The following is a 27640-nucleotide window of genomic DNA, read 5'->3' on the forward strand; positions in this document are numbered from 1 at the left end:
TTCCCTGAAGGTTGCCCGGGTAGACAGTTGAAGCAGCCTCTGCTGAGTCGGTCATGACGGAGTCTTTCTGTTAGGGTTTTGCTGGGATTCGAACCTGGTTCGTTGGTGTGATGATCCAGCAAACCCCCACTAGGCCACCAGGGGAATGACTCAAATGCAGAGGCGTGAGGCGGAAGTAGAAAAAGTAACAAAAGGTTTATTTATACTATGTACACTATATACAATCCAAGGCAAAACAAAAAAAACAAAAACAAAGAGTATAATTCAAAAAGAAAAAGGCAAAAATGCAAAAGCTCAGAAGATCCACAAAACACAGTACAAAGGAAACTGGAGATAAACATAACAGCACAAAGACTCCGTGACAAGAGGACTGAACTCAGGGGTATAAATACACAAACTAATTAAGGACACAGGTGAAGATAATTAGGACTAACAGGCAATTAACAAAAAAAAAACACAAAACACAGGAACAGTGGCGGCCTCTAGAGGCCAAAATAAATATGACATGAAAAGGAAATAACAGCGGCCTCTAGAGGCCAAAACAGTCCAAGTCCTAACAATAACAACTAGCCGAAATTGGCTGTTCAGAGCCGTCTCGTAGACTGCAACGGATACCCGGCTGCCAGTCAGTGTTGCCAGATACTGCTGACGTTTTCCATCCCAAAATATATTCAAAACCCGCCAAAATGCACTTAAAACCGCCCAATCTGGCAACACTGCTGCCAGTCCATAGAGCCCATTGGAATAAGAAAGGTTACAGCCTGGCAGCAAAGGTGATTCTCGTAGCGAACTGCAAGTTCGTCAAACATCACTCAAATAAGTTACAGGATAGTTATGAACATAAATACAATCTTGGGCATATATTATGTTATGCAAGTTATTGTTTTAATGAGAATTCAACGTCGTAGACGCCGCAGTTTGGGGAGAGAATTTTAGGGGAAGCTCGGCTTCCCTTGTTGTCTCTGAGAAATCGCCCCTGCTCCTTACACAAGTGTGATGATACTAGTAGAAGCAATATTCCTATAAAACACACAGTTAAATATTTAGGAATTCAGATAACCAAGGATCCTAAAGATAGACAGCACTTACAGTGGTGCTTGAAAGTTTGTGAACCCTTTAGAATTTTCTATATTTCTGCATAAATATGACCTAAAACATGATCAGATTTTCACACAAGTCCTAAAAGTAGATCAAGAGAACCCAGTTAAACAAATGAGACAAAAAATATTATACTTGGTCATTTATTTATTGAGGAAAATGATCCAATATTACATATCTGTGAGTGGCAAAAGTATGTGAACCTCTAGGATTAGCAGTTCATTTGAAGGTGAAATTAGAGTCAGGTGTTTTCAATCAATGGGATGACAATCAGGTGTGAGTGGGCACCGTTTTATTTAAAGAACAGGGATCTATCAAAGTCTGATCTTCACAACACATGTTTGTGGAAGTGGATCATGGCACGAACAAAGGAGATTTCTGAGGACCTCAGAAAAAGCATTGTTGATGCTCATCAGGCTGAGAAAGGTTACAAAACCATCTCTAAAGAGTTTGGACTCCACCAATCCACAGTCAGACAGATTGTTCTCATCTCATCTCATCTCATCTCATCTCATCTTCATCCGCTTATCTGGAGCCGGGTCGCGGAGGCAGCAGTCTGAGCATGGAAGCCCAAACTTCCCTCTCCCCAGACTCCTCGGCCAGCTCCTCGGGAAGAACACCGAGGCGTTCCCAGGCCAGCCGAGAGACATAGTCCCTCCAGCGTGTCCTGGGTCTTCCCCAGGGCCTCCTCCCGGGGGGACATACCTGGAACACCTCCCCAGGGAGGCGTCCAGGAGCCATCCGAAAGAGATGCCCGAGCCACCTCCGCTGATTCCTTTTGATGTGGAGGAGCAGCGGCTCTTGTCCGAGTTCCTCCCGAGTGATTGTGCTTCTCACCCTATCTCTAAGGGAGTGCCCAGCCACCCTGTGAAGGAAACTCATTTCAGCCGCTAGTTCACCAAACCCCTTATGGAAATTAATGAAACAAGGACCGTGACGTCACCCGGTATGGCGCAGCCGGGGCCCCACCCCACCCTGGATTTACAGCGCAGCACCTTTACTGCTGTTTCTGTGTGAGTCGTTTACACCAACATTTATTCACGATGAGAAAGACACAGACCATTTGTGCAGCATTTTTCGATTGAGGAGTTTATTTTTGCAAAAGTTTCTCATTTCCAGTCAGGGCGTGTCGATGTGACTGAGGGACGACCTGAAAGAGAAAAGCAGAGGAGAGATTTTTTTTTTAGAACAATAATCATCAAACCTTTTATCCTGGTGTATAATATTCCCATTGCACTATTCTAGATCATATTACTGCGTTCAAAAGTATTCGCTCCACATGTGCTTTGCTTAGTAGCGAGCTCGTGAGGTAGTGAACAAGACCCATTCTGTAAGACATTACAAATATGACTGTGACTCACTCTGAGCTCCCTGACCACTGCACCCGTCTCCTTCTCCTCAACCTTCTACTTTGCCTCCAGCATGTCGTCCACCTGCCCCTCATCCTTTTGGAACCCCATTTCCTCTATTAGTTCTCCCCAAGGGAGTAACATTGGAGTTGGGGGTCTGGATGGGATTGGGTCGATGCTGTCCATTATCTCGCCCCACATCAGTGCCTTTGGACTTGCGGTTCTGGAGGACAAAGGCTCCTCAATGCCCACAGTTTCAGGTGGCAGACTGGAGGTGGGTTGAGGTTCAGGCTCTGATTCAGTTGGTGCTGGTGGTTCTGGTGCCACATGTAGATCAGGACAAGAAGGAGATAAAATGGAACGTTAAGACAGAGAAAACATTACAACATTAAAGAATTGTGCAAAGGAACCAACAGCGGAAAATTGAGATTTTAATCTTGTTTACCGAGTGTGAGCACGTCAGTGGCATGAGCCTGAGCAGTGATCACACAGCCATCATCTACACATCCACCTTCAGGTGGTGTCACAGGAGACACAGCGTTTCCTCCCAGAATCTCCTCCTGGATGGACTGGACGTGGCGTTCGTTCATCCCCATCATTGTGGGTGGAGGGTAGTAGGAGGCAGATCTCAGAATGGGGTGGGACGGAGGGTAGAACTGGTCTGGCATGATGAAGTAGGTCGGGGGGTAGAACTGCGGTGGTAGGATGGGGTAGAACAGGGGGTTGAAGTGAGCAGCCTGAGACTGGAACTGACGAAAGAAACAGAGTTGGATTTTAGAGAAACACATTATTTCTTCAGCAACAAGAATTAGAAAAAAATGAACAGGTCCATACTGAGGCCTACTGATGAAATAATTCCATTTCTCTGAATAAACAGGTCTGCATATATTACTGATTGGACTGTATCTTCTGCTTCTGAGTTAAATCATCGTGTCCAAGGCTTTAGCGCTCCCAAGCAGACAATAGGCTACTTGTCTTTCTGAATATTACAACGAGAAAATCCCAGTGGTTCTGTCATATGAACCCTGACCATCAAATTTACTCCACATCGCCATCTTCAGAAGGGCATCTGGTTACAACTTACCATTTTCGATAGAGGATGGTGTAAAACGTGAAAAGTGAAGTTTGAAGACAGAGAGAGATGTGAAGCGTCGAGTGAGAGATGTGAAGTGTGGAATGGAGTGTGTGTGTGTGTGTGTGTGTGTGTCATATATATGTATCGTTTCAGGATTCCGTTCTTTGAAGTTTGAATTTGAATTCCGTTCTGTTTTTGTTTAAATTGTCCAGCATGAAAAACTTCATCATAGCTCCGCCCCTTTTTACAGTCAATGTCTTACAGTAACTGTACGTAACCGTACTGTGTTTATGTTCATAACCACATCACACAATGTGCCGAGGCTTTAAGATATGAGCGGCTCAGCCCCAAGAGGCCTCGCTCAAATCTTTTTGCGGTCAAAATTGACACTCAATTTTTTCCAAGCTCTCGAAATCAAAACGCCCTCGAATATTTTCACATTTGTGTCTTGGTGCTTTAATCATGACCAACACATCTGAGTGAATCTCAGGATTCGCTGATTTATAAGAACAACAGTGTGGATTCATGGAGTGAAGTGGAGTTTTGGGTTTGTCCCCTCCCCATGCTGGTTTTTGTCACAGTGATGTTACGGCAGGAATTGAAAATTGTTTATTTTGGAAAATAAATTGAAATAAATGTGCTGTTTTCTTGTTTTTAGTGCAATACAAGTCAAAGGTTATTTACAATAATCAAGAATTGGGGAGATCCGCGAGGAGGGGAGAGATGGAAAAAAAAAGCAGAAAAGTGATGCAGCGCTATGAGTAACTTAAAAAGTTGGTAAAACGCTCCAGTTGAGTGTTAAAGTGCTAAGTCTTAGTTTAACGAACAGACAGGGAGTCATATGTATTGTGTGTGAACATAGCAGGTTTACAAGCGGAGTTCTTTGAAGAAAAGTTTACCGCGAGTGTTTATAGACTGAACGGAGCTCGTGGAATTTAAGGTGGACTGGAAAGCAAGTAGCCTGCTTGGCTCTAATTCAAGGACCAGACCAGCTAATCCTGACCAGAGGGAGGACATCCTTCGACTGGGACACCGACGTCCAATTCCCCTCGCCAGCACTGCGAGGCTATCGAGAGCAGACGACGACAAGTCATCTACAGTCGTGAGTTTTGTTTCATGCGCCACGGCGTGAAGTGGCCATTGTGTTAAAGGTCTCCCCGTTCCCAAGCCACGTTACAGGCCTGCATCGCTACTTTGACTCACATTTAGGTTTGGCCTGGGTACCCTTTTTGTTTTATTCTGGAATATATTTAGTTTAAGGTAAACTGCCGGCTTTAGCAGAAGGTTTATGGGGGATGTGTTATGTTTGATACTGTTACTGAATGTGGTTGAGTGTAACTACACCTGAGAGTGAACTGAACTGTATTGAACAGAATTTACGTGACTCTATCCAACAACTCTTTCATTTAAAACATATTTAATTTCCTTACCTGTATAAATATACATATATCCACAATCTACTTTAAGTAAATAGTTTAAATTCATGTTTGGTGAATGTGTATTCTATTTAGTTTATTCATACATGGGTTTTACTGTTTAGAAATATTAAAGGGTAAGTAGAGCAGGGTCATTTAAAAACTCATTCTAGGTAATAATTCAAGTACAGATGTAAAGATACACAGACACATATAACATAGGCTTAAAAGACATGGTTCCACTTTTACAGTGATAGTTATTCCCACAATGCTATTATACTAGTTAAATTACTGTGGTTAGTATCTTTGAGTAAGTTAACAGTTCCATTCAACAAAATTACTCCACTTAGTGCATTATTTAACTATAGAGAGAGATCTCTCAACCCATGGATTCAGGGAGCGCACTCACTAAAATAGCAGGACAGCTAGGGTGCGCTACATAAAATGGGGGCTCGTCCGGGATGGTAGTTGATTAGTGCAATTAAGTGAGTAAATAGTAACAAGTTAGAATATTTTCTTGAGCGCCAAATTAGCCTGTTGCGTTAATGACCCCCTATTAGAGATAATAAAGCCGAAGTAAACATGGATCATACAAATAGCCACACAGACTTAGTTAATGAGCTCAAAGAATGGTGTCGTGGAGAAGGACTTGACGAAGCACAGTCTCTCATTGTGCTGGTTCCTGAAGGGACTGAGATTGCCCAAATTGAAGAAACGATGGAGACAATCAAAGTGTTAGGCCGGGTTCGTGTCAGAGGACGGACATATAGCAACAAGCATCGCTGTGTAGCGGCTCGCTGTGAGCACAAAGGAAAAGTAGATGCTAGTGAAATTCCCACTGAAGTCCTTCCTGTTGGTGGAACAGAGCCGTGGACAATTGTTACAGCCTCTTCAGGTGTCGGAGCAGGATCTGGAGATCCAAGTCCGTCTGACAACCCACCTTCTTACAGTTCAGCTGAGTCTCTGATCCGTGTCATTGGTGATCTGTTGACCAAGATGGAAAGACCGTCTGGAGAAAACAGTAGCTACCGAAGGCTACGGGTGTTTTCGGGAACTTTGCCGACCCCTGTTGGTGAAGAAGTGCTCAAGAACTGGCTGGAGCATGCACGACTGATGGTAGAAGAGAGTGAGTATTCTGCTAAGGAGAAACGACGTCGTATAATGGAGAGTCTTAAAGGTCCTGCTTTAGCTGTGGTGAAGGCTGTTCGGGCTGCTCGTACAGAGGTCAGTCCTGCTGAATGTCTGGATGCCATTGAGAGTGCGTTTGGGTCTGCTGAGACCGGCGAGGACCTTTTACTTTGCTTTTCGGTTGTTACAGCAGCAGCCAAAGGAAAAGTTGTCTGACTTCCTCCGACGCCTAGAGATGTCGTTGATCAAAGTAGTTCATCGTGGAGGTCTGCCACCTGACCGGGGGGACTGTGCTCGCGTTGAGCAGCTTCTTAGAGGTGCCATTCACTCTGATATGATGATGGTTCAGCTTAAGCTCCGGGAAAGGAAGGACAATCCTCCATCTTTCTTGGAACTGTTGACTGAGATTCGTAATGAAGAAGAATATGAATCTTCTAGACTGAAGCTGAATGCATCTGTTTGGCGACTAACGACAGACTCTGATGTGTCTGGTGGCCAGATGGAGATTCAGAACTTGAGAACCGAAATCAAAGAACTGAAGTCTATGTTTGCTGCCATGACCCTTCCATCAAGCCCTGTTGTTACGGACCGCAAAGAACTCACAGCGTCAACAAAGACGTCCGCTGCAGACCCTGGGGTCAATGCTGAAGTAGTTGCATTAAGAAAACAAGTAACAGAGTTACAAAGTCAGGTAGCAGCTCAGCAGTCTAAAGAGAGAGATTCCCCTGCTGCAGTTTTGCGGGTGGAGTCAACCAAACCATTTCGCCGTGAAAACAGAAAGGCTCCATCTAGTGACTCCGAGGGTAATTTCTGTTATCGCTGTGGCGAAGATGGCCATTTCTCTGCTAAATGTCAGAACCCAGAGAATCAAACTAAAGTCATTCAGAAATTGATACGCTCGCTGCACAAAGCAAAACAGAGCGAGCTAGCTGCTCAAATCAGAAATACTAACAACACAGAGGGCCATTGTAAGAAAAGTGAAGTAGTCACATGATGACAAAACATTCCAAAAGGGTTGATTGGCCCTTCTTCAGTTGTCCCATTGAAGATTAATGGCCAACAGTGTAATGCTCTTCTAGATAGTGGCTCACAAGTCACAATTATCTTTGATTCCTGGTACAAACGCTACCTTCATGATGTTCCTATCCAGCCAGTGTCTGGGTTGGCCATATGGGAACTGAGTGACACCAGTTACCCTTACTTAGGATATGTGGTAGTGGATATGGAATTCCCCGAGAAGGTGACGGGCATGAAAGATACCCTTTCCGTCCTAGCACTGATATGTCCAAGTCCTCAAAGTCCTGAGCAGACCCCAGTTATCTTGGGCACCAATGCAAATCTGTTCCAGAGGTTGGCAAGATTGTGCAAAGAGACCAGTGGAGTGGACATTTCTCAAACCCTGGGCATTAAAGTGATGGAAGCTGCATTGAATACCGACCATTCAGCCACTGAGGGAGAAGAGGATGAAGTGGGGTGTGTGAGATTGATGGGTCCAGGCTCCCTGAATGTCCCTCCCGGTGGTGAATGTACAGCTGTCGGTGAGGTAGAGTTGAAGAAGCCACTGAGTACAGACATGTTGATGGTTGAGGCATCTCCCACCGTCCCATTGCCATCCGGGGTCCTGCTGCAACCTATGATTGTGTCCAGTACAGCGGTGGAGGACAACCACTTAACTGTGTTGATCCAGAATACATCACAGAGGAAGACAGTCATTCCAGTTGGGGCAGTATTAGGTCAGCTGTGTCATGCAGATCCGGTGGTGCCATCTCCGAGCACAGAGATTGTTCCTGCACGGTTAGACCCCCAGTTAATCCATTTTGGAGACTCGCCCATTCCACCCCAGTGGAAGGAACGACTGCGGAGGAAGTTGTGTGAGAGAGCTGGTGTATTCTCCTTGCATGAGTGGGACGTCGGCCTGGCCAAAGATGTGAAGCATCATATCAGGTTATCAGATCCAAGACCCTTCAGCGAACGCTCAAGACGCCTGGCTCCTGCTGATATTGATGACATTCGAAAGCATTTGCAAGAGTTATTGAAGGCTGGTATCATTAGGGAGACACGTAGTCCGTATGCATCCCCAATTGTGATTGCTAGAAAGAAAAATGGGCGTATTCGGATGTGCATTGACTATAGGACCCTTAACCGCCGTACAGTCCCAGACCAGTACACAACTCCCCGCATAGACGATGCATTAGATTGCTTGTCGGGAAGCCAGTGGTTCTCCGTGTTAGACTTGCGAAGTGGATATTATCAGATTAAAATGGCGGATGAAGACAAAGAGAAGACTGTCTTCATTTGTCCCCTTGGATTTTATCAATTTGAAAGGATGCCTCAAGGCATAACTGGAGCACCAGCGACATTCCAAAGACTTATGGAGAAGGCTGTAGGGGATATGAACCTGCTGCAGGTCCTAGTCTACCTAGACAATTTGATAGTCTTTGGACGTTCCTTAGAAGAACATGAGCGTCTCATGCGGGTATTAGACAGGCTGGAAGAGGTAGGGCTGAAACTGTCCCTGGACAAATGTCAGTTTTGCCAGCCAAAAGTAAAGTACGTCGGCCACATCGTGTCTGCCAATGGTGTTGCCACTGACCCTGAAAAGATAGAGGCCGTGGCAAAGTGGCCAAAGCCCACAGATCTCAAGTCCTTACGATCTTTCTTGGGGTTCTGTGGTTATTATCGAAGATTCATAGCCAATTACTCCTCAATCGTTAGGCCCCTGACAGAGTTGACAAAGGGCTACTTGCCCACACAACGTGGTAAGCGAAAGGCCACAGACAAGAGCAAGACCTACTTTAAAGAATCCGAGCCCTTCAATGAAAGATGGGACCAGTCCTGTGATCAGGCTTTCAAACGCATTATTCGGTGCCTGATTAATGCCCCTGTGCTGGCCTTTGCTGATGCAAGCAAGCCCTACGTCCTTCACACTGACGCTAGTTTTAAAGGCATTGGTGCAGTACTCTATCAGGAACACCCTGAAGGACTAAGACCATTGGCCTTTGCCAGTAGGAAGTTGAGCTTGTCTGGACAGTGCTATGCTGCACATCAGTTAGAGTTCCTGGCCCTGAAATGGGCAATCGTGGATAAGTTCCATGGCTATCTCTATGGGGTCAAGTTCACAGTACGCACTGATAATAACCCGTTGACGTATGTACTCACCACTGCCAAGCTCAACGCAATGGGTCATCGCTGGCTTGCAGCGCTTGCCTCTTATGACTTTGATGTACAGTACAGGCCTGGCAAAGCCAACATAGATGCTGACCTGTTGTCCTGCAACATAGCAGATGTGGCAGGGCCTGGGGTGTGGGACAGCCTGTCTCAGAAGGTGGTGAAATCCATTTGTCAGCGGGTCAAAACGTCAGTGATAGCTGATACCAGATATGTTGACCCATTATGCGCTCCACCAGCCTGTATCCCTGATGCATATGCCTTCCCATCGCAGTTGCAGCTGGGTTCGCTGGAGCGACTGTCCAAAGTTGATCTGATAACTGCCCAGAGGAGAGATGCTATAATGGGACCGGTGGTGGAAGCATTGAAGCAGGGAGTGTGGCCTAGTAATCAAGAGTTGGACCCTGATGTGCGGTTGATGAAGAGGGAAGCTAGCAGACTGGTGATGCAAAATGGACTTCTGTTCCGGGTAAGCAAGAAAGCAGGAGAGGAGACACTTCGGCTATTATTGCCTGCCGAATTCAGAGGACAGGCTTTGCACTCTCTACATGATGCTATGGGCCACTTGAGTGTGGAAAGAGTCACTGAGCTATGAGAGCAAGGTTCTACTGGCCGAAGATGGTTCGGGATGTAGAGGAATATGTAAAGAATTGTGGATTGTGTGTGACCTGTAAAACACCTTGCAAGCGGGCTGCCCCCTTACACCACATTGTCAGCAGTGGTCCTATGGACTTAGTATGCATTGACTTCTTGTCAATGGAGCTGGATTCCAGAGGCATAAGCAACGTACTTATCGTGACTGATCACTTCACCCGATACGCTCAAGCCTTCCCATCTAGGAATCAGAAAGCCTTGACAGTAGCGAGGATCCTGGTGGAGAAGTATTTTGTTCATTATGGATTGCCTGCAAGAATTCATTCCGACCAGGGAAGGGACTTTGAGTCAAGATTGATAAAAGAGCTTCTTACAACCCTGGGTGTCAGGAAGTCTAGAACGACTCCGTATCATCCCCAGGGGGATCCCCAGCCGGAACGCTTCAACCGTACGCTGCTCTCAATGCTATCTACATTAGGCCAGGAAAAGAAGAGAACATGGAGTCAGCATGTGGCTTCATTGGTGCATGCGTACAACAGCACACAAAGCGATGCTACAGGGTTCTCTCCATATTACTTGATGTTCGGCAGAGAGGCACGACTCCCAGTAGACCTGTGCTTTGGAGCATCTAGTGATGGGAGTGAAGAGAGAACCCACTACCAGTATGTAAGGAATTTGAAGCGTGATCTGCAAAGGGCTTACCAAATGGCGAGTCAAGCAGCTGAGAAGACTTACCTGTGCAACAAGAGAGCCTACGACCAGAAGGTCAATTTTCAGAACATCCAAGAGGGAGACCGTGTTCTATTGAGGAATTTAGGACTCAAAGGGAAACACAAGCTTGAGAGCAAATGGAGCTCCATACCTCATGTGGTGGTGAGAAAGTTGCCAAACTTACCTGTCTACCAAGTAAGACCTGAAGGGGGGCAGGGCAGCATAAGGACCATCCATCGTGATCACCTCTTATCTATTGGGCAGTCTGTGAGGATGCTAGGTGGGGAGGGAGGCGATGAAGGCCCTGTGCGACCCAGAACCCGTTCAGCCCGAACCAGGAACAGACAACCGACACAAAGAGAAAAGGTTTCAGAGATGACAGATTCCTCGCTAGATATGGAGTATGAGCTACCTCACAGACCTTACCAGGAATACCTGGAACACCTGTTGGCTGAAAGGAACAAAGAAACGGATATCTCTGAAAGAGAGTCTGTGAACTCGGAGCATGACTATGTCGGAGACTCAAGACCTGAGCCCCTGGTGCGGAGTCCGAATCTGAGCATGCAGATGAAGAAAGCCTGGCTGAAACCAATACTGACCCATCAGGCTCTGAGATGGAACAAAATGCTTGCCGAACCCCTGTTAGCAGCCCAAAAGCCAGACTGAGCTCTAAACCAGAAACAGAAATGGTACTTAGAACAAGAGAGAAAAGACAAGTAAGACCAGCGCTTAGACTTTCTTATGACGAACCTGGTAAGGCTAGTGAACAACCACTAACTATTGTTCATAGAGGCATTATCATCAAATTAGAATAAAAATAGTTAATTCAGAACTCATGGATAGAGAATTAAAGTTCAGGTATTGAAAATATTTAATGCTGTTTAGTGTTCAGTGTCTAATGAGGACATTTAGACATTTAGAAAGGGGAGGATGTAGCCCTGTAGGATTTTGGGGTCATTGATTGATTGATTTGTTTTTTTATTTTATTTTGTTTACTTGATGCATGTTTAAAATGTAAATATCAATGTGTTGATACTTTGAAAATAAGGTTTGTATGTAAAAATAATTAAGTTTGTTAAGAATCCTTATCTGGTATGTTGGCCCATGGGAGAGCAGGGTCGGGGGTCGAGAGGAACAGGAAGTGGGGAGATCCGCGAGGAGGGGAGAGATGGGAAAAAAAAAAAGCAGAAAAGTGATGCAGCGCTATGAGTAACTTAAGTTGGTAAAACGCTCCAGTTGAGTGTTAAAGTGCTAAGTCTTAGTTTAACGAACAGTCATATGTATTGTGTGTGAACCAGTGGCGGCTCCTGAATTTTTTTTCGGGGGGGCAATTTTCCCCCGTTATGTCTACACGGACCGTAAATGTCCACAGGACTAAAGTAAATTGACCTAGGTAGCAAATCAATTGGCCGAACTTGTTTTTGCCTGGTAAATTCAGATATCAATATAGACGATATCTCTTCTCTCCACTAGGTGGCAACACTAAACAAGTTAAAGGTGGCAAACTAAGGTAGCCTAGTAAACTAGACCCACCCGTCTAGCGGCCAAAAATATTTTTGCCTACGAGTGGCAAATATTCACATTTAGTCTGGCTTGCCAGGCTAAAACTAAGGAAGATTCATTGTGAAGTCTTCAAAGCAAAACATTTGGCATCACAATCAATTAATATTACATTGCTCATTTATTTTCTCATATTATTCCAGTATTCTGTAATAAGTAGACACAAATTCTTAATTATAAAAATATTCTAATTTCTTCATTTCTAAAGAATGCAATTAAAGTGGCAGGATATAAATCAAAAAGTGTTTATTTAAGTTTTGAAAAAGATGAAGAAAAGCATAACCATCAAACAAACATGTGCAGCTTAATTGTGTTTTTTATATGGAATTGCACCATTTTAACAACAAATAATTCTAAATAAATTCTGCAGTTTTTTTTCCCCAAGAATTCCTCCAGAAAGCCATGCCTTAAAAGGAAATTTAAAGTATTACAAGCATGTCAATGAACACAAAAGGCTTTAGTTATTTAGCTATATACACACAAGGTTACACAAGGTTTTGTAGTCAGTGCAACTTGGCTTAAGTTGGAAAAAAGGTGCTGCTGGCTCCAATGAACACACATACTGTACAATATATAAAAACTGAAAATATGCTTAATTTACACCAAGTCAGAGAGAACTTGAGGCTACTGAAATATTCCAAGCATGGCAATGTTAAACTGCCATTGTTAAAACACACACACACACACACACACACACACACACACACACACACACACACAAAAACAACTTTTGCCTAGTAAATTCAAATATCAGATATCACTGTACCGTCTGCTGTGCTACTTCCAGAGTGGAAGAGAACGCAAGGGTAGCAAAAAAGAGCATTGACTACATCACAGCCAGCTAGCCAAGTTTTCCGGTGGTACCAGTTCTTGTTAAAACCTCTTGAGTAGGTCTTCTCCCCCTTTGTAGACACTTGCTTGATGTTTAAATTCGGTCTAGGAGGTCCTAGCTGTTTGATTGCCGTTTTCTCCTCATTGGTACGACGACTAAAGGGAACTTCTTTCAGAGACGCTATCGTATTGTTGCACTCAACCCTCGCCGCCATCTTCATAGAATGTTCACACATTTCCCGCGCAAGTTGCGTTTTCCAGCGCAGTTCAAAACCCGCCAAAATGCACTTAAAACCAATCTGGCAACACTTGCGCGGCGCAACAGGCGTATGACGTAAGCACGCTGCTTGTGCGAGCACATAAAACCTAATAGAAAATGCATTGGGAGCAGGATTTTCAAAAAAAACGTACGTACCATTAGTGTCAATGGGAGATTTGGGGGCAAATCTGAACCTGACAGAAATCGCCCCAAAAGGGCGTGGCTACACCAGGCGCGACCTTAGCCTGATTGGACAATGACATTACTGTTGGTAGTAGGAGTAGATAAAAAAAAAATCTCCCTCCCTGTTTGGGAGTGCGTCGCCCAAATCGCCCCTATTAACGAGCTGCCAGTGGTGTGAACATAGCAGGTTTACAAGCGGAGTTCTTTGAAGAAAAGTTTACCGCGAGTGTTTATAGACTGAACGGAGCTCGTGGAATTTAAGGTGGACTGGAAAGCAAGTAGCCTGCTTGGCTCTAATTCAAGGACCAGACCAGCTAATCCTGACCAGAGGGAGGACATCCTTCGACTGGGACACCGACGTCCAATTCCCCTCGCCAGCACTGCGAGGCTATCGAGAGCAGACGACGACAAGTCATCTACAGTCGTGAGTTTTGTTTCATGCGCCACGGCGTGAAGTGGCCATTGTGTTAAAGGTCTCCCCGTTCCCAAGCCACGTTACAGGCCTGCATCGCTACTTTGACTCACATTTAGGTTTGGCCTGGGTACCCTTTTTGTTTTATTCTGGAATATATTTAGTTTAAGGTAAACTGCCGGCTTTAGCAGAAGGTTTATGGGGGATGTGTTATGTTTGATACTGTTACTGAATGTGGTTGAGTGTAACTACACCTGAGAGTGAACTGAACTGTATTGAACAGAATTTACGTGACTCTATCCAACAACTCTTTCATTTAAAACATATTTCATTTCCTTTCCTGTATAAATATACATATATCCACAATCTACTTTAAGTAAATAGTTTAAATTCATGTTTGGTGAATGTGTATTCTATTTAGTTTATTCATACGTACATGGGTTTTACTGTTTATAAATATTAAAGGCTAAGTAGAGCAGGGTCATTTAAAAACTCATTCTAGGTAATAATTCAAGTACAGATGTAAAGATACACAGACACATATAACATAGGCTTAAAAGACATGGTTCCACTTTTACAGTGATAGTTATTCCCACAATGCTATTATACTAGTTAAATTACTGTGGTTAGTATCTTTGAGTAAGTTAACAGTTCCATTCAACAAAATTACTCCACTTAGTGCATTATTTAACTATAGAGAGAGATCTCTCAACCCATGGATTCGGGGAGCGCACTCACTAAAATAGCAGGACAGCTAGGGTGCGCTACAGTGATATTTATTTATTTATTTCCTTCCAAAAGTTGGTCGGTTTCAGATGAAATTGTGACCACTGGTGACGACAGACAACAGAAGCTCCCAGACCCAAGATGAGTGACCTTCACCTATTTTTCAAGGTCACAGAGCACATTTTTTGTTTTTTTGTTGAAAATCTCATTTTATTTATTTCAGTATCGACTAATACCTCCATCTCATCAAATGGGGGAACCAACCTGACTTCTCTGCTAGCACAAAACTTGCTAGCCTTTCCTGGGTCTGTTTTTCCAAGCTTCGCTAACTCTATTGTTCTCCAATTTTTCTCTTTCCATCACCATTCTCTCTCTTTCCTTTTCCTCTCTTTCTCTTTCCAGTGCCATTCTCTTTTTCCATTTCTCTCATTCAAACTTTACTTGTCTCTCTTTTTCTTCTCTCTCTTTCCAATCTCAATTTCTCCAATTCAAACTGTCTTTTTCTTTTTCTTTCTCATCCACGTGTTCTTTTTCTCTTTCCAATGCTCGAAAAACCTCATGCCCGATCGTCCCAGGTGACTAAAGTCTGTGCAAGGACGAGTAAAACTTTAATGGTAATCGTCTGATCGGACGACAAAAGTTAGTGTTGGCAACCTAAGCAACACAGGCGCTAAGAGAGCAGGGAACCAGTCTAAAGTAGCTCGTCTCGTTTCACGGGAAATGCATTAAAAAGTTTGATTGATCAGCACGACAATATATAAAAGTACAAAAATATTTTGAGGAAATCATTCAAATTTCCTTGTTTTTGGTTATAATTCATCGAAGTATGCGCGTGTTCGAGTGTACTGGAAAAGCTCGGCTCAGAGGGCTCCATGTAATGACGTAATTATACCAATTGGCTAAGGCTGATGAGGGTCAAGGGCATCGTGTGCCAGCAGCGCGGTTGAAGCAGGCAGGTGTCAAACTTGGAACTTTTATATCACGATTCGATTAATATTAAATGATATCACCAAAAAATTTTCCTTACCTCTAAACAGTATATATTACGATTTTTAATTGTTTTTGATGATTTCATATATTTCGTAATTATATCATTTTTATTTTCTAAATATTTCTCAACATACCGCCATTGCAGCACGGGAGCCTGTGATTGGTGGACAGTTCATACTGAGTACAGAAAAAAATATGGCTGCAGACACATTAACTGCATATCTGCGAATTAAAATGAACTGTGATGAGGAGCTGGGTCCGTCTCAGAAACCGGTCTCTCATTTGGGACATTATGGTAAAAAAAATACATTTTCTAATTTTGCTATTTTTTTTTGCATTTACCTAACACTCAATGTTTCTTTTGTCATGTTGAATAAGAATAAAGATAGTATCTTGCTTTATCTGGCGTCCACTGTGGAACATTTTTTTTTAATTACAATTCAAATGCTTTTGTAAAATTGATTTCCATATAAAATAACTACATCATGAAGAATTAAAGCCCCTCCTTCACAGAGGAGTGAAAATATTGAATAAATTTCCTCTTTTTGATTGCTTGGGTTAAAAATGCCAAGTTATGATGACTGAATTGATTATTCACTTAAATATGAATAATATGATGCATTTTGGGTATTTGATATGGCGAAATAGGACAATAGGACACAATGGAACAGGGTATCTGCACATTTTTCAAGTACAAATTTAAAGACTTTTAAGACCTTTTCAAGACCTCTAAATGGAAAAATTAAGACTGTACCATGGCAAAGAAAATGATAAATACGACAACTTAAAACTGTTTTCTGCAATAGTTTTTTTTACTAACTTTAAGAAGAATGCACCCAATTGGTGAACAACAGGGTGCATCAATGGCAACTGTTAGACATGCAAACAGCTGAAGCAAAGTCGTGCGTTTTGGGCTGCAGAACTACTGTAGCAGCAAGGAGAAGACTGGTGTTTACTGGAGAACACACCATGAATCATTTCAAAAACGAAAACAATAAACGGCAAGTAGAACCAGCTGAACAACCTTAGCCGGCATTATTTCAATCCCCAAAGATTATCTTTGATGATGTGTCATTTTGTGTCTGACAGCAAAATCAGTCTGAGTGTCGTACAGTATACAGCTGGCTGAGGAAGTTCTCGAGTATCTTCTGTATTATAGCAGGTAAAAGCATAAACCTGTTTATGCAGTCATACAATCATCAGAGCGTTACATTAAACACAGAAAAACAACTGTCACCTTTCATCATCTCATCTCATCTGTAGCCGCTTTATCCTGTTCTACAGGGTCGCAGGCGAGATGGAGCCTATCCCAGCTGACTACGGGCAAAAGGCGGAGTACACCCTGGACAAGTCGCCAGGTCATCACAGGGCTGAAACATAGACACAGACAACCATTCACACTCACATTCACACCTACGGTCAATTTAGAGTCACCAGTTAACCTAACCTGCATGTCTTTGGACTGTGGGGGAAACCGGAGCACCCGGAGGAAACCCACGCGGACACGGGGAGAACATGCAAACTCCGCACAGAAAGGCCCTCGCCGGCCACGGGGCTCGAACCCAGACCTTCTTGCTGTGAGGCGACAGCGCTAACCACTACACCACCGTGCCGCCCCCCCCAGTGTTATTTAGTAATAAAATAAAATATTTTAAATCTCTCTTCATCCAAAAGGATTTTTGAGTCTTATTATTTATGTTTGTGATATTATGTTGTACTTTATTATAGAAAACAATACCATTTAACTGTCATAATAGGGTAATCCCATACATAAATATAACTTCTATATAATGCTGCAGAATGAAGTGTGTCGCGTTTGAGAAAGCAAGTGTGTATAAACTGTCAGAGAAAGAGAGAGAGAATAAAATCAAAGTTAAAAAATTTACTCAAACAAACAAATAAACAAACAAACAAACCACCCCAGACCACTTATTTGGAATAAAAGTTATTTATTTATATATTTTTAAAGATTATCATTATAGGGATGATTTTACATCAGTAGGAATAAAAAACAAATACATAAAACAACTATAATTTCATGCTGAATAACAGAAAAGGCACTATGCACTCAGAGAAGCAGCATTATTTTATTATTTTCGAATGATTGTCAGTAGGTTTAGTAGTCCCATCCCCCAAAACATCATTAATATGCTTGACTAGGCAAAGTTAAAGAAACATACAGATGGGTGACGAATTAAAGGAGATTCAGTAAGGTGTTGGGTCATGATAAGCCACCAAAACACCCTCGATGCACCATATTATAGATTCTACAAGTCTCTGGAAATGTACTAGAATGATGATGACTGTTCTTCCAAAAGGTTTTCCCTCAGATAGTGTTTTGATGATGGTGTGGTGGTGGTGGTGGAATAGAGCGCAGTGTGACAGAGGTATGTGCCAGTCCAAGATCTCCCTAAGGTGTCTGAGTGGCTTGAAATGGCCATAGCATATGATTTATATCATTTTGCTTTTTATCAACCTTTCAGCGAGTCCTCGTGCTCTGTGGATGGAGATGGGGTCATCGTGGATGAAGGTTTCACCACAGGATAAAGGTGATGAGTTAGCAGAACTTTGGATTGATTTGAAGAGATGCTTCACTATAAGGGGACAAGTGGATACCAGCAACATGGTGCCACCATTGTTTCTTTTACTTTTTCAGTCTACATATATCTATATGCAGGAGTGCAAACCATGAGAACTTCCCCACACTATCGGCAGATCCGAGGGTTCAAAACAAGCATTATAATTTTCTAAATGTCCTTCTAAGGTCACTTGACATCAGACAGTGACCCTTTCAACCTGCCCTCTGCTCTCTTGTGTTTCTGCAGTGTAACCTGCAGCCTCCAGTATTTAAGATACAGCCACATCAGCTGCCCATTTTTCCTGTTGTCCTCATTCAACATCTGTGCGCAGTGCCTATCATTTTTAAAAATGTCCTTGATGTCATTCTCCAGGCCCAATTCCACCCCCGCTGGGTCCCTGGCCACTCTGACCAGCAGATTTGTCTCGATCACCATCCTGTGTTCCTTGGGCAGCAGCGGGCTGCAGAAGGGCACTCTGCCTCTCCACCAGCCGGTACTCCATTTCATTTAGCAAAACCTGGGCTCCCTGCTGCCATTTTTGCTCTTGTTGCAGAGCTTCATGAAGCGCCTGTCTAGCTGCTCCAGTCTGCAGGGCACGCTTCTTCTCATCCTCTAGCTCTTCACGTTCCTTCTGCAGCTGCTTACGCTCCTCCATGAGATGTTGGCTGTGAGAGGCCATGGCATTCTTGTAGTGCTCCACCTGCTGACGCGCTTTCTCTACCTCTTGCTCCAGGAGGGCAGTTGTGCGTCGGTTCTCCGTCAGCGTATCTTTATACTTGAGCTCCAGGTCTTTGGCGATGGCAGCCACTTGCCCCTCAAGCTGGTTTTTAACTTCTTGGATCTGCCTCTGCGACTCACGTTTCCAGATCCAACCTGACAGGATGAAGAAGTTAATATATGCAACTTTTTTTATAAGAAGGATTAAGTAAAATTTTTTTTTTTTTTGCGGTCCACATCCTGCGCTCTGATTGGCTGGCGAGCGGGTCCGTATCCTACGGTACGGACCCCAGTTACAGACCTCTGGCAACTCGCTCGTTCACAACAGCAAACATCGTAGCAATTTTTGTCAACATTTATTTTCGCATTTCTCAGGAGAGTAGCATTAATTTTACAGCATGGATAGTGATAACAACAGTGTTCACAGCAAAAGCGAGTTTTACTACCCTGAGGAAGATGAAATAAAAGAAAACATTTCAGGAGAAAGCTAAAAACCTGTAATTTGCTAACGCCAAGCAAAAACATGGCTGAATCCTGAATGACTCCTATTTGTATAAATAGGGGACTACATAGGTGGCAAAATGTAGTTTTTTTCCTGCCATGGAAGTGCACTTCTATACCGAGGAGGAAGCCATTTGCATTACAGCCGTGAATGAGGATTCAAAACAGCAATAATTTTACAGCATGGACAGCGATAACGACAGTGTTCACAGTGAAAGCGAGTTTTACTACCCTGAGGAAGACAAAATAAAAGAAAACATTTCAGGAGAAAGCTAAAAACCTGTAACTTGCTAACGCCGAGCAAAAACATGGCTGAATCCTGAATGACTCCTATTTGTATAAATAGGGGACTACATAGGCAGCAAAATGTAGTTTTATTCCTGTCATGGAAGTGCACTTGTATACTGAGGAGAAAGCAATTTGCATTACAGCCATGAACGAAGATTCAAAATGGCGGCTCGGCTCGGTTTTCCCATTTGGGCGCTCTCGTTTTCTGTTAGAATTTGGTAAAGAAAAAAATAAATATATTATTTACCAGCTTAACGTCGGTCCGTATGGTGAAATACCGTGACCTCGGCCTTGACTACTGACCTCGGCCCAGAGGGCCTCGCTTAGTACTTTCAAGACCTCAGTCACGGTATTTCACCATACGGACCTCCCAGCTGGTAAATAACATATATATGAGAAGAGCAAAGAGAAATAAGGACATAACGTATATTTAAAACCAGTGGATTACTTCTTTTGCTTCACAAGTGGTTGATGTGTTCCTCCCCATCAAAAATACTGAATAAAACAAATTAATAGTTTTAGAGATATAAAGATGAAAAGCCCTTCTCCCCTTCTTTGATAACAAACATGCTGCTGACTAAAGCTTATGGCTATGATTGGATAAATGGTTGCATTTCAGTGTGGCACTACTGCAACACAGTGATGAAAGTTAATTAAATGCTGACTTGCATTCGAAGTAAATGTATTATAATAATGTAATAAAGTCAGTATTTAATTCTTAAAAAAAAAAGAAAACATTCCCTGCTAACTGTCTTTCACCGAAGACAAAGTGGTATCACACAAAGAAGACTGTGCTTTTCAGTTTGACAAGTTCTCATGTCAAACGTGAAAAGCAATACCGTCTGTGTATTGTGCGTCACTCTTTTCTCTCCGGCACAAAATCCTCTCCATATGATGGCTGACTCATCCGAGTTATGAAAGGGTGTGGTTTGGGGTTGGTCTGCCCAAGTTAGTCTTCGGGAAAGTGAAAGAAGAAGGTGAAAATGCATTTCCAGTTTGGCTGATTATAAAATGGCATGACCTGTTCAAGTACAGAAACTTATCTAATGACGAAAGAAACTTTTTTGAAATCTTATATGTCTTCAGTAGATTTTATACAAACCCCATTTCCAGAAAAGATGAGATTTTCCAAAATGCAATAAAAACAAAAATCTGCGATTTGTTAATTCACGTGAACCTTTATTTAACTGACCAAAAGTACAAAGAAAAGATTTTCAATAGTTTTACTGATGAACTTAATTGTATTTTGTAAATATGAACAAAGTTAGAATTTGATGCCTGTAGCACACTCAAAAAAAAAAGTTGGGACAGAGGCAAAATAAGACTGAAAAGTTTATAGGATATTCAAGTAACGCTATTCTGGAAGATTCCACAATAAGCAGGTTAACTGGTAACAGCTGAGCGTATCATGACTGGGTGTAAAAGGAGCGTGCACTAAAGGCTCAGTATTTGCAAGCAAGGATGGGTCATGGCTCACTCCTTAGTGCCAAAATTCATGAGAAATTTGTTCGTCAAGTCCAAAAAGAACATTTCTCAACATAAGATTTCAGAGAATTTAGGTCTTTCAAAATCTACAAAGATTCAGGGAATTCAGAGACAGCTCAGTGCGTAAAGGGCAAGGTCAGAAACTACTGTTGAATGTGCGTGACCTTTGAGCCCTCACATGGTACTGCCTGAGAAACCATCATTTTAACGTGACAAATATAGCCACATGGGCTTGGGAGTACTTCAGAAAACTGTTGTCACTGAACAGAGTCTGCCGCTACACCCAGAAATGTAACCTGAAACTGTATTACGCAAAGAGGAAGCCAGTCGTCAATTCTACGCAGAAATGACCCAGATTTCTCTGGGTCTGAACTCATATCAGATGGACCGAAAGACAGTGAAAGCATGTGCTGTGGTCAGATGAGTCCACATTTCAGTTTGTTTTTGGGAAAACCAGACGTCGAGTTCTCAGCCGCCAAAGGTGAACAAGACCATCCAGTTTGTTAACAGAGAAAGGTGCAAAAGCCAGCATCTGTGATGATTTTTTTTTGGAGGGGGGATCGATGCCTGTGGCATGAGTAAGTTGCATGTGTGCGAAGGTACCATTTATGCAGAGGTGTATATTGGGATTTTAGAGAGACATATGTTGCCATCAAGGCAACGTCTCTTCCTGGGAAGTCCATGCTTATTTGAGCAGGACAATCCTAGACCTCATTCTGCATAGGCTACAATAGTGTGGCTTCGTAGACACAGAGTGCGTGCGCTTGACTGGCCTGCTGCCAGTCCAGATCTGTCTCCTAATGTATGGCGCATCATGATGAGGAGAATCAGACAACGGCAAGCACGGACTGTTGAGCAGCTGAAGTCTTGTATCAAGCAAGAATGGACAAAAATTCCAGTTGCAAAACTACAACAATTAGATCCCATACGATTAAAAAGTGATGTAACACAATAGTAATAATGCCTGTGTTCCAAGTTTTTTTTTTTAAAGTGTGTTGCAGGCATCAAATTCTAACTTTGTTTTATATTTCCAAAATACAATTAAGTCGGTCAGTAAAACTATTGCAAATCTTTTGCCAGTTAAATAAAGGTTCACGTGAATTAATAAATCACAAATTTTTGTTTTTATTGCATTTCAGAAACTTTTCTGGAAATGAGGTTTGTACAAGCATGGGCCATGCCACTGCAATGCCAGTAACAAACTTTTGCATAATCATAGAAGGATTCTTTTACTAAGATACTCACGAAAAGCCGCAAGGCCGAGCATGGGGACTAACAGAGCGTAGTTCCATTTCCCCCCATCAGAACCCTCACGTGGGACTGGCCTTATATTCCATTCAGCAGGATCATTCAGGTTGTCCATGGAGATAATCTGCAATTAAAAGTCAGTCAAACTGTGACACTGGTACTCTGAAGATTCTTAATACATTTAAAAAAAAATGCATTTCAGATCATGCACACAGTTTGCTCAGTTGTCCCCATCAGGGTTCATAATGTTTCACTTTGATTCACTGGTTGATAAATTACACCTGCTGGGGCAAAACAGCATATCAGGTCTGAATGTTATAGCATTATGCACTGAAGCACAACACCATACATGCCAAGTTATACGGTTTCCCCATATTTTGTATGGGAAAATGCAATTTTTTGGCCAATACGGCATACACTGATTTTCATACGGGAAAATTACGTTTTGTATCGGAGATTTTTTCCGTTACTCCGAGAAAATTTTCTTAGCATCCACCATTTATTTTTTCAAACACATGCCCATATGCCCAATGAAACGGAACTATTTTCGATTTATGTGGTTTTATAGTTGCAACTGTAAAACCACAACGGCAACTGTAGTTAACCGGCGATTTCTGGTTTCGCTTCCCTAAACATTTTAATTGCTGATAGACATTATATGTAGACACAGATGACCAACACTCGTTACTACCATCAGTCGTCAGTAAACTGGAAAAGTATTGAATGAAGAGTAATGGTGGTAACGACCGTTGGTAACCTGTCTCTAAAATGTGTAGTAGGGGATGGAAGCAATTTAACAACATCTACATGTTTGCCGTGCTCTGATTTTCTTTTATTGACCAGGAAAATAATCAATGTATATTGGGGAAAGGTGTTCGATGTAAAACCTGCTCTGGGTGTTGCCAGGTTTCCAATGCTGAAACAGCTTTTTACTGCTTTGCTGTGCCTCCCACATAGCAATGCAGATAGTGAGAGGGCTTTTTCATTGGTTAGGAAAATTCATACTGAGTACAGAAAAAATATGGCTGCAGACACATTAACTGCATATCTGCGAATTAAAATGAACTGTGATGAGGAGCTGGGTCCGTCTCAGAAACCGGTCTCTCATTTGGGACATTATGGTCAAAAAATAAATGTTCTAATTTTACTATTTTTTTTGCATTTACCTAACACTCAATGTTTCTTTTGTCATGTTGAATAAGAATAAATATCGTATCTTGCTTTATCTGGCCTCCACTGTGGAACATTTTTTTTTATTACAATTCAAATGCTTTTGTAAAATTGATTTACATATAAAATAACTCCATCATGAAGAATTAAAGCCCCTCCTTCACAGAGGAGTGAAAATATTGAATAAATTTCCTCTTTTTGATTGCTTGGGTTAAAAATGCCAAGTTATGATGACTGGATTGATTATTCACTTAAATATGAATAATATGATACGTTTTGGGTATTTGATATGGCGAAATAGGACACAATGGAACAGGGTATCTGCACATTTTTCAAGTACAAATTTAAAGACTTTTAAGACCTTTTCAAGACCTCTAAATGGAAAAATTAAGACTGTACCATGGCAAAGAAAAGGATAAATACGACAACTTAAAACTGTTTTCTGCAATAGTTTTTTTTTATTAACTTTAAGAAGAATGCACCCAATTTGTGAACAACAGGGTGCATCAATGGCAACTGTTAGACATGCAAACAGCTGAAGCAAAGTCGTGTGTTTTGGGCTGCAGAACTACTGTAGCAGCAAGGAGAAGACTGGTGTTTACTGGAGAACACACCATGAATCATTTCAAAAACGAAAACAATAAACGGCAAGTAGAACCAGCTGAACAACCTTAGCCGGCATTATTTCAATCCCCAAAGATTATCTTTGATGATGTGTCATTTTGTGTCCGACAGCAAAATCAGTCTGAGTGTCGTACAGTATACAGCCGGCTGAGGAAGTTCTCGAGTATCTTCTGCATTATAGCAGGTAACAGCATAAACCTGTTTATGCAGTCATACAATCAGAGCGTTACATTAAAACACAAAAAAACAACTGTCACCTTTCATAACCTCATCTCATCTCATTATCTCTAGCCGCTTTATCCTGTTCTACAGGGTCGCAGGCGAGCTGGAGCCTATCCCAGCTGACTACGGGCGAAAGGCGGGGTACACCCTGGACAAGTCGTCAGGTCATCACAGGGCTGACACATAGACACAGACAACCATTCACACTCACATTCACACCTACGGTCAATTTAGAGTCACCAGTTAACCTAACCTGCATGTCTTTGGACTGTGGGGGAAACCGGAGCACCCGGAGGAAACCCACGCGGACACGGGGAGAACATGCAAACTCCACACAGAAAGGCCCTCGCCGGCCCCGGGGCTCGAACCCAGGACCTTCTTGATGTGAGGTGACAGCGCTAACCACTACACCACCGTGCCGCCCGGAACAACAACAAAAACAAAAAAAAAATCGGATTTCACAACAAATCGGATATGGGTCGTTTCAGGTTGCAGTCTGAACGTAGTGTAACACACACACACGCGGGCGCCTCGTGTCCGTGAAAAACCAGTTTCCCAGTCCGCCGTGTTCCCAGCGCTGCGTTATCGTCTTTAAACACATTTGTGCGAACCAACGCTTTTTATCGCAAACGATTCTTCTCCTTATTTTGGGGGTATTAATCATCCCCCAACCACTTGTCGTTAAACAGACATCTTCCCATAATTATCAACGTTTTCTAGCGCCCGCGCAAACTACCTGCGTATCTCTGTCTTCACAACCACCACACCACACCACACTTCCTCCAGTAGCCTCCTAACGTTAGTTCTTGATCTACGGAACGCACAGAACCAATGCTGCCCCAAAAGGTACGCTGGTCACTTTTAAAATTACGGTTAAAAAAAAAATACCCCAAACCGGATGGAGACATTTCACTCGTTCGGTCCAATATTAAATTTAATACCTCCCTTTCGAAAATTCCAGTCATTCCAAACAATTTAAGACGTTTTTAGGCCTTGAAAACCGAAGTTGTATTTAAGACTTTTTAAGGACCGCGGGAAGCCTGAATAATTGGTGAATTATGGTATCAATCAGTCTGTTTTACTATATTTTTGAACTTTTGCCTCAGTATATCAAGTATTGATTACTTTTGATTCATAGATATTATGCATACGTTGTGAATTCGGAAACAAATGCAATAAAGATTGTTGGGTTACAAATAGTTTATTTGTGGGTTTTTTTCCTCAAATATTTCTTCAGACAAGTCAAAATCACATTCGGACAAGTAAATTTCCTGTCAACTTGCCCGACAGGACAAGTGGTTTCAAAAGTTAATGTAGAGCCCTGAACACCACCGTGCCGCCCCACTGCTGTTATATTTCAAGTAATTTTCTCTGGTGGAATGTAATATTCTAGGTGATGTCAACACTTGTCAAATAGAACTTTGTGGAGTTTTTATGAACTATTTAAGATTAATACATTTTATTTGCAAAATTTACATCAATAATTCTGGTATTACTGATACAATGTATCTTAAATAATTAAGTTTATAGTTCAGTCAGTCATTCTCTTTAGTAGATAATTGTTTACTTGACTGTACATACACAGTCCTTTTTAATTCAGTTGTTTTCTCTGGGATCTAAAATTTCTTTTTATTCAGCACATGCTCATTTGATCCCTTTAACTTGATGCAGTGTGATAAATATGTCGATTACAATAGGAGTGTATAGTGTGGAATAAAACAATCAGTGCTTTGGTTTATATATTGGAATTTTTTCTCGTGTATAAGGGCTCATGGGTGCATGTAAGGGAAAAGTACAGGTTAAAGGGCATGGGGAACCAAAGGTTGACATGTATGCAACACTGTGGTTCCTACACTACCGTTCAAAAGTTTGGGGTCACTTTGAAATGTCCTTATTTTTGAAAGAAAAGCACTGTTCTTTTCAATGAAGATCACTTTAAACTAATCAGAAATCCACTCTATACATTGCTAATGTGGTAAATGACTATTCTAGCTGCAAATGTCTGGTTTTTGGTGCAATATCTCCATAGGTGTATAGAGGCCCATTTCCAGCAACTCTCACTCCAGTGTTCTAATGGTACAATGTGTTTGCTCATTGCCTCAGAAGGCTAATGGATGATTAGAAAACCCTTGTACAATCATGTTAGCACAGCTGAAAACAGTTGAGCTCTTTAGAGAAGCTATAAAACTGACCTTCCTTTGAGCAGATTGAGTTTCTGGAGCATCACATTTGTGGGGTCGATTAAATGCTCAAAATGGCCAGAAAAATGTCTTGACTATATTTTCTATTCATTTTACAACTTATGGTGGTAAATAAAACTGTGACTTTTCATGGAAAACACAAAATTGTCTGGGTGACCCCAAACTTTTGAACGGTAGTGTAAATATTATACTTTGGGTGCATTTTTGCTCAAACCGACCGCATATGGCATTGTAAACACACAGTAAATACAGGCTTTACTCAGACAGTAAACAAAAACATTCTTACAAAACTAGACTCCAGGTTACACCAAGTAATTTCTATACAATGCTAAGCTAATGCAAATTTTCTCTTCAGGTCAACAGTGACTGTCTGCACATTTGACTTAAATACAAAACATTTTACTTCAATCATTTATAACTTGGTAATAAATTAAGCTTTTTTTTTTTTCAACCAACACCTATTTTACTTACCTTGAGAAAAAGCACTAAACACTCACAAACTGTTTCTTCTCTAAGGTGCTCTCGGCGCCGGGCAAAGATACGCTGTGAACGTTAGTTACGCAACCAACGTCAAACAAACTTGTTTATCTTGTCATGGGGGTGGGAGGGAGGTGTGTGTGTGGGGGGGGGGAATTTGATATTTCAAATGTTGTATTTTTGATTGATATTAAACAACTTTTTTATTAACATTCTACATGTGTAATTAAATTTATTTCACTCTATTATTCGTTTAAACTTGCTCAAATTAATTTCTCTTGATAATGCAGTGGTAATACTTTGTCTTTGGACTCCCCCGTGTTACGGAGCGCATTGGTACAGTCCGATGATGAGCCTCAGTTGTGTTTATAAATATAGAAGTTCACCTGCAGAATTTCCTTCTTATTATTTTTGCCGGTCAGAGAAGTGCGTAGTTCATGATGTAGAGCAGGGGTGTCAAACCTGATCCATAAAGGGCCTTGTGGCTGCAGGTTTTCATTCCAGCCATGCAGCAGCACACCTGACTTGGCTCATTCAATCAACTGAACTGTCTTCACACAGTCAAATACTTGCAGCCACACCCACCCTTGATTAAAGGGTGGGTGTGTCAGTTGATTGAATAAGCCAGG

At 42.1% G+C, this 27640-nt stretch overlaps 1 protein-coding gene and 1 pseudogene across 1 annotated transcript; both read right to left on the reverse strand.

The window, feature by feature from the left end:
• Window positions 1-1284: 1284 nt before the first annotated feature.
• Window positions 1285-14078, reverse strand: LOC132867374 (uncharacterized). The gene is made up of 4 exons (XM_060900241.1): window positions 12865-14078; window positions 2893-3196; window positions 2460-2764; window positions 1285-2248 (listed from the first exon to the last, which is right to left on the reverse strand). Exons 1-3 carry the CDS (start codon window positions 12919-12921, stop codon window positions 2505-2507), a joined length of 621 nt encoding a protein of 206 aa, XP_060756224.1. The 5' UTR covers window positions 12922-14078; the 3' UTR covers window positions 1285-2248; window positions 2460-2504.
• A 3400-nt stretch (window positions 14079-17478) lies between these two features.
• On the reverse strand, window positions 17479-27094 carry LOC132867371 (coiled-coil domain-containing protein 127-like; annotated as a pseudogene).
• Between the last annotated feature and the right edge of the window lie 546 nt (window positions 27095-27640).

This window comes from Neoarius graeffei, chromosome 19 (assembly GCF_027579695.1).
Source record: "Neoarius graeffei isolate fNeoGra1 chromosome 19, fNeoGra1.pri, whole genome shotgun sequence".
In the NCBI taxonomy this organism is placed as follows: domain Eukaryota; kingdom Metazoa; phylum Chordata; class Actinopteri; order Siluriformes; family Ariidae; genus Neoarius; species Neoarius graeffei.